Source organism: Sabethes cyaneus, chromosome 1, assembly GCF_943734655.1.
Source record: "Sabethes cyaneus chromosome 1, idSabCyanKW18_F2, whole genome shotgun sequence".
NCBI lineage: Eukaryota > Metazoa > Arthropoda > Insecta > Diptera > Culicidae > Sabethes > Sabethes cyaneus.
Window position 1 is genome coordinate 122,124,760 of NC_071353.1, and position 7,950 is coordinate 122,132,709.

The 7,950-nt window shown below is 47.2% G+C and overlaps 2 protein-coding genes across 2 annotated transcripts; both read left to right on the plus strand.

The window, feature by feature from the left end:
- Positions 1-675, plus strand: LOC128733638 (uncharacterized). Its single transcript, XM_053827368.1, has one exon. The coding sequence runs from the start codon at positions 164-166 to the stop codon at positions 587-589; it is 426 nt and encodes a 141-aa protein (XP_053683343.1). The 5' UTR covers positions 1-163; the 3' UTR covers positions 590-675.
- Positions 676-1,030: 355 nt separating this feature from the next.
- LOC128733630 (prostaglandin reductase 1-like) lies at positions 1,031-2,413 on the plus strand. The gene is made up of 3 exons (XM_053827357.1): positions 1,031-1,164; positions 1,244-1,387; positions 1,458-2,413. Coding segments are annotated over exons 1-3 (1,032 nt in total). The 5' UTR covers positions 1,031-1,163; the 3' UTR covers positions 2,345-2,413.
- Positions 2,414-7,950: the final 5,537 nt, after the last annotated feature.

The following is a 7,950-nucleotide window of genomic DNA, read 5'->3' on the forward strand; positions in this document are numbered from 1 at the left end:
ATAATATGATCTACACCAAACACCATCTACACATCTACAGTACAGATACAGAGTGAATTGACGGAAGACGGGATTGACAAAATAATAATATTGATAGAAGTGTTAATAAAAAAATCCTCATTTTAGTGCAATTCAAGCAATTTTGTGACGCCGTATCTATACAATGTTTTCATTTTTCAAAAGCAAAAAGCCCAGTCCTGATCATTCCATGGCGGAACCGATCCCTGGGCCCGTGCCACCAGCCCCAAAGGAAGACGATTTCATTATTGTGGAACATAAAGGATCTCCGTCCAGCTCGGCTGATTCACCATCGCGAGGTATTTACCCAAGTATACCGCTTCCGCCTGGCGTGACCGCCAACACTGTGCCAGGGGCTGCTATCTCAGCTACACGTCAGCAAAGTGAGGAGAAAACAAGCCATATCCTGTACGGGGTGCCATTCAAGCTATCCGCCGAGCTCGCCAAGGACAACAACCTTGAAATCACACAGTATCAGGTGAACGAGATACTTGCATTCGTCAATAAGGTGGCCGTTTCGCAGCTGGACTATGATTTCAGTCTGGAAAGAAGCGTACTATCAGAAGCCTAATGTTTACTGTTTGCTGCTAAATGTGATAGTTCAAGTGGTGTTATGTTTCTGAGAAGTATATTTTAATAAAACACTAAGTAAGCTTGCGAATAGTATGTTATTTACGAGATTATCCAAAAAGGCTAGCGTTGGATCAATAAAAAAGATTATCCCTATAGCGCTAAACAGGCTAAACACGTAACGCTGAGATACATCTTTTGTAAACGTAATTTACCTAATAATTATGAAATTGCTCAATTCGCATTATTGGTTCAAAAAGTCGGAAAAACAAACAAAACACGGCAGTGTTCATCACTGGACTTATTCACCTTACATTGTTTTCGCTTTGCGTGTGCTATTTATGTATTGGTTAATTTTTACGGTTTTCGCGTAGAAAAAAACATTTTACAGGATTTGGGTAAAACAAGAAGAAGAGTGTCATTTACTGAGCCTTTCTTTTTCTTATGACATTTTTGCTTTGCTTATACCTATACTAGCAGTGGCAGTGACTTATCACGCTTATCACTTATCATTACTTAACGCGTTTGACGATAGCCAGCATCGCTTTGCGCCGGAACGGGTATTATTTGTAATTAGTAAGTATTTTTGGGATTCCTATGTTGTGCTTTCTTTGTTACAGTGATTAGTGAATTTTATATGCTCTTATCGTTTTAGTGTTTAATCTAGTTCATAGACGTAGTTATGCCTCGGTAGCACCAGTTGCGCAGAAGTGGATTTATGCAAAAGCATTTAAGGGAGAACCGACAAATGAAAATTTTCGACTAGAAAAGGAGGAGCTACCCGCTCTAAAGAAAGGAGGTAAAATGGGGTTTAACATTACATTATTAAAGTAGCTATTTCTAAAGTTTCCTTTCCTTTTTTTTTGTAGAATTTCTTGCGGAAGCTAAATATCTAAGCGTCGATCCTTACATGCGTCCGTACATGATGGCTTACCCAGAGGGAACTCTAATGATCGGTGGCCAAGTAGGAACAGTGATCGATAGTAAAAATCCTGCATTCCCAACGGGGGCATCCATTTTCGGCCAATTTGGTTGGCGTACACACACCGTTTGTAATCCTTCCGAACTACAAGCGGATCAGCCCTATGTTTTACCAGATTTTGGATCGTTACCCAAAAGCTTAGGATTAGGTGCCCTGGGAATGCCGGGTAATACTGCGTATTTTGGGTTGCTAGAAGTGTGCACTCCCAAAGCAGGCGAAACGGTTGTCGTAAGTGGTGCAGCAGGTGCGGTCGGTAGCTTAGTGGGACAAATAGCCAAAATCAAAGGCTGTCGAGTGGTTGGAATAGCCGGATCGGATGCAAAATGCCAGTGGTTGAAAGAACTGGGGTTCGATGAGACGATTAACTATAAAACTGTATCCAATATCTATGCTGCATTGAAAAACGCAGCCCCCAAGGGCATAGATGTTTATTTTGATAATGTGGGAGGCCAAACATCAGAGGCGGTTATAAAGTTGATGAATTTATACGGCAGAATCGCTGTCTGCGGAACGATTTCGAATTACAGCACTTCAATTGAAAAGGTAACAGATCCCCTACGAATGATGGTGTTCAAACAGTTGAAGATGGAAGGATTTGTGGTGTGGCGTTGGAATAATCGCTGGTTGGAGGGTATAAATGCTAACTTCCAATGGATTACGGAGGGCAAGCTGAAATGGCACGAAACTGTCACCGATGGGTTCGAAAACACACCAGCTGCTTTTATGGATATGTTGAAAGGAGGCAATACTGGCAAAGCTATAGTAAAGGTTTAACAACAATCTAGTGTGTCATTATAATGAAAACTACGGGTCAATAAAATAACCAGATAAAATGGTTTTGTAATAAAGTAAATTTAAATTTGTGTTCGAATAGCTTTTTGCCTCAGATTCCTTCTGGACGGTTGGACGGATTCGGTGAGCTGTAAGAGCGCCAGATAGTTTGATGTACCTATTATTCATATAGCGCTGTGATGTCTTTGGAGCAGATGCTGTTTTTTTTGTTAATTTACTGTCATAAGAATATTTATCAAAGGTCCGTCGGGCCTTTCTCCTTCGTTTGCAGTAGGTCCAGGTGAAATTTTTCAGATTTCATAGTTGAAATGGTCAGCTTCTTTAACGAAGGAAAAGTAGGACTCCTACTGAGCACATGTGGCCCTGATGAAGTGGCAACCGATAGACGAAAGAACCCTCGTGACCAGATTTAGAACACGGGCTAGAAACCTTACCGTAATCCAGTCCTATGCATCAACAGATGCTGCCGACCTGCAGGAGAGAGAGTTTCTACAGCCAACTGAACAGTATGGTTGAGAAAATCCCGAAGGGGAACATTCAGGTTGTTTAACAGGTTGAGAGGGCTGTTAAACAAGCTTGTAAGCGGGACAAGATAGCCTGGACTAACTTCCTAGCCGATGAAGGAGAAGCCATCGCCATCAATAGTGATATCCGTTTTTTGTACGGTATTTCTCACCGCCTAATATGAACCGCCTCAAAAGTATGAAATTCAATAGAGTGCCAAGGATAGACTGCATTTCAGCCCAGATGGTCAACTTACTTAAGAGGCTTGTCCTCCTAAGACAAACCTGTTGAACTGTTCTCCAGTTGACTCGCTTGTTGGCTACCGGTCTCTGATTCCTCGAACACCGAGTACTCTCCGCCAGACCTCGCTCCACCTAATCTAACCATCTTGCTCACTGCGCTCCTGGTCGTATTTTTCCTATTGAATTTGAGGTAAACACCATCTCTGCAGGGTAGCTGTCCGGCATTTTGGCAACATAATCTGCATATATCCGTGCAGCTTTTGCCACCTTTTGGTTACTGGGTGCGCCATAGAGCTCTGAGAGTTCATAGTTCATCCTCCGCCTTCATACTCCGTTCTCCTGTAGTACGCGTTGAAGCTTGAAGATCGTTGTTAGTAGTCGTCTTTCGAAAACTCCAAGAACTCGCAGGTCCTCGAGCATTGTCCCTATTTCATGGTCGTAGAGAACAACTGGTCTAATTAGCGTATTGTTCAAGCTACATTTTGTACGGGGGCTTAGTTTGCTCGACCGCAACTCTCACGGATGGTATAATTATTGTCCGCCGTTACAAGTAAACCAAGGTAGACAAATTCGTCGACTACCTCAAACTCATCACCGCCGATCTTTATACTACTGACCAAGCTGCGTTGGTCGGCCTCGGTTCCGCTGGCCAGCAACTACTTTGTTTTAGACGTATTTAACTGTTCTGCTGCGCGGTTTAGTCCTTTAGTTTGGTGTACTGTTCAGCCACCGTCATAGATGTTCTACCGATAATATCCATGTCTTCGGCAAAGCAGGCGAATTGACTAGATTTGTTGAAGATCGTGCCCCGCGTGTTGATATTCGCTCTTGTAGCGCTATGTTGGACACATGAGGCAGGAGAGACCATCACCTTGACGAAGCCCTCTATGTGATTCGAATGAACTTGTCAATCCACACACAGCACTGTGAGTAGTAGATTGAATCAGTGTGATGAGCTTTCGAGGGAAGCCGTTCTCGTCCATGATTTTCCATAGCTCTTTCCGGTCTATAGTACCATATGCGGGTTTGAAGTCAACGAACAAATGGTGTGTGATAGCTCTGTATTCACGGCCCTTTTAGACGATCTGCCGCAGTGTAAATACTTGATCCGTTGTGGACCGACCTTCGAAGAAATCGGCTTCATAAGTTCCCACGAATCTGTTCGCATAGAGAACGGTCATCGCACGATAGTTCTCACAGTCAAACTCGTCGCCTTTTTTGTAGATCAGGCAGATAATCCCATTTTCCCACTCCTCCGGTAGCTGTTCCGTATCCCAAATTCTAACAATCAGCCGGTGCACACAAACGGCCAGCTTTTTTGGTCCCGTTTTAAAAGGCTCCGCTGTCATCTTTCTAAGTTGATTTATTGTTGCTTAGCTGCATGATGGCTGGCACCTTCTCGTCGTTTGCTGTACCGTCGAAATCGTTTCCCCGCCGCCATGATTTTCCGTCTGGACGCTATTCAGGTGTTCACCGAAGTACTGATTCCTATCGGTCACCTCAACATCGTCCGTCAGAATACTGCCATTCTTATCCCGACACAATGCGGCTCGTGGCACAAAGCCTTTGCGGGATCCGTTGTTTCTGACAGAAGTTTCGCGTTTCCTGAGAACGATGCAGATGCTCCAACTCTACATATTCCTGCTCTTCCAGGTAGCGCTTTATCTCCCGGAAGATTTGGTTTCGCTGCATCTTCTTCTGTTTGTGTCTTTCCATGTTCTGACGTGTAGCACTGCGCATCTTGGTCGCCTGCGCAGCGTTCTTCTCATCCATCACCCTCCATCCATCGTCAAACCAATCGTTCCGCTGATTCTATGCCACACGCCCGAAGGAGCTCCCTGCTAGACTGCTGATAGCTGTTTTGATGGTGTTCCAACAGTCCTCGAGAGAGGCTTCGTCCAACTCGTCCACTTCCGACAAGGCAGCTTCGAGTAAGTGCGCGTCTGCCTGCTTAGCCGCGCGAGATCTAACCGAGGCTGGCATACCGAATGTTGTTAGCAACGGAGAGTTTAGGCGCATATTAACCATCACTGGGTAGTGGTACGAGTCAGCGTTAGCGCTTCGATTGGATCTGGCGTCAATTATGTCTGAGAAGTGCCGACTATCGATCAAGACGTGGCCGATCTGTGATTCTATCTGATTTGGTGAGCTACAGTTGTACTTGTGTAGTAGTCGACAAGTCTTAGGCCCATTTCATTGGTCCGCTGGTGTGCGGTGAACCTTCCAATAACCGGTTTGTGTACCTCCTCCTGACCGACCTGAGCATTGGAATCCCCGATGACGATCTTGATATGTTTTGGGCAGCGGCTTGTCGTCGTCATACTTGTCATCATCGATACTCCTGAGGTGAGGACTGTGCACATTGATGATACTTATGTTGAAGAACCGGCCCTTGAGTCTCAACCTGACATTCGAGCCGACACCCAATCATCCGTTTCTGCATCTCGCCCATCACTATGAATGCTTTACTCAGCTCGTGTGTGTTGCCGCAGCTCTGGTAGATGGTATGTCAATCTCTGAACGTACGTACCGTTGAGCTTTTCCAGCACACCTGCTGCGGCCGGTGAAGGCCCTAACCCAGCGAGGTTATGGTGGCGATCAAAGTCGCATTCGACTTTGTACGACCCTATATAACCACTAAGATGGGAGCGGGAACTCTTATCCCTACCTCCACGCGGCGCCGGCTGGGACGCAACTGGGCCTAGGGTCGACCAAATACCAGTATTTGGTTGCACCTTCAGTGTGTGCTAACAGGGAGAGGGAGGCACGTTGTGCTTGCGGGTGGCGTGGTGCAGTGGTGTAAAGAGGCGAGCGTAGCTCAACTCCTATGAGCCGGCTGCAAACGTCGTAGTGTCCTGTTAGAGCTCAGGACTTTAAACAAAAAAAGCCGAGTTGGGAGTGCCGTGGGCACATTAGGATCGGTTCCAGGAAGATCCTAATTATGGTGTAAACGAAAAAACGTTTTGGATTTGACGCTATAGGGCTGACGGCTGTGCTATTCTACTACCTTAGGTAAGGAACGGAACGGCTTCCCGAAACGCCGAGTAGGCTAATGGTACAGCTGCCTTCCGTCCCATTAAAACCGTGGCTGGTCTCTAGGTACGTTCAAGGTCGTCATTCACGTCAAAGTGCGGTGGTGTAGGCTCAGATGATACATTCCTGACTAACGCTGATCGGATGCTGACATATTCCTAGCCATGGCCTCCCTGCTTGCATAGATCACCATGGGATCGTTAGGGCGACTACACAATACGAGCGGAGATAGCGGCTTAGTGTTGGGACCCTTAATGCATGAACAAATTTTTAAAATTGGTCGGGGGATCTGACGCGAGTGCTGTTGGAGGCAGAGACGATGTCTTCGTCAAGAGCAGCCAATTGGCGGAGTCGCCGCCAACGAAAACGGGTAGCCCCCCGTTACGGGGATCGCAACCCAAGAAGGGAAGCCCACAGAAATCGGGGGCACAGCCCAAACAGGGAACGGGGGCGATACCGAAGAAAAACTTGACTCCACCAAAGTCTAGCACCCCAATTAGAACGAAGGTGGCTACCTCTGCTAGCTCAGCCAAGAAGGCGGGCTACAGCGGGAGAAAAATGTTAACTGAGGACGTGGTGCACCCTCTGGAGGCGGGAGTTGGGCTTCCTCCAACCAGTAGCGAGCCTTTTTTTATTGTTTATGCAGGGAGAAAATCTTCATAGACAGCACCTTCATGGTGCCGAATTGGATTTGCAAGGTGCCAACATGCGCCTACCTACTAAAAACTCTCCTGGTCCCTATTTCCTGATCCCCTTCCGGCACTACCGTTAGGGTTTACTTCAGGAGGGAGTAGGTGCATAAGCGCTCCGTCTTATCCGTTGCTTGTGTGGTTTCACACAACACCCTGAGCCATATTCTCACAGTCACCTCACCTAAATTTTTCAGGTGAGGTGACAATTTGCGATTCTCACAGTCACCTAGGTGACTCTGCTCACCTGGGTGACTGTACAAATCAAACTGGAAGCTGTTAGGTGAGGTGAGATGACTGTGAGAACAGAGCGCATGAGAAAAGTAAGGTGAGGTGAAGTGACTGTGAGAATAGGGTCCCCTTTGTCACTTCATTCCGCCACTACCCTTCACCTTGGGCCTGTGTTGCCCACTCAGCCCAATACTGACCCTATAAGCTACGTCAGGCCCTGTCGTTGTAAACGTTCCAGCCGTTGCAACTCCGTTATCACGTCCGTTGCCGCCCTATCGACGGCACCCCATGCGCGCTGCTCAGCGCATATTCTCTGCACGATGTTGTCGGCGTTGGTGTCTTCCCCAACGACCGCAAACATCACCCGCCGAGTGGTCACGAAACGCGGGCAGTGAAACTTCACATGCTCCGCCGTTTCCTCGGTTACCGTGCAAACGGGGCAAAAGGATGAGCCTACCTGCCCACGCGTATGTAGATATTTCTTAAAGCATCCATGTCCGGACAAAGCTGGGTAAGGAAAAAGTTTACCGCACCATGCCTACTACCGATCCAGGACGTGATATTCTGAATCAGCCTATGGGTCCACCTGCCGTGTTCAGCGTGATCCCATTCCTCCTGCCAACGCCTAATAGAGTCCAGCCTAACTCTATCCCTCGCGCCCCTGACGTTCCTCTGCCTATGGCACCCGATGTCCTCACCTAGGAGTATGCATATGGGAATCATTGCGGCAATGACCCCGATCGCATCCAACGATATGGTACGGTAGCCACACGCTACGCGTAATGCCAACAGCCTGAACACCTTGTTCAGACATGCCTGATTGCGCTTTCACTCCAAAGCCGGGCCCATGCCGGTGCACCATACCGTAGCACCGACGTGGCATCGCTGG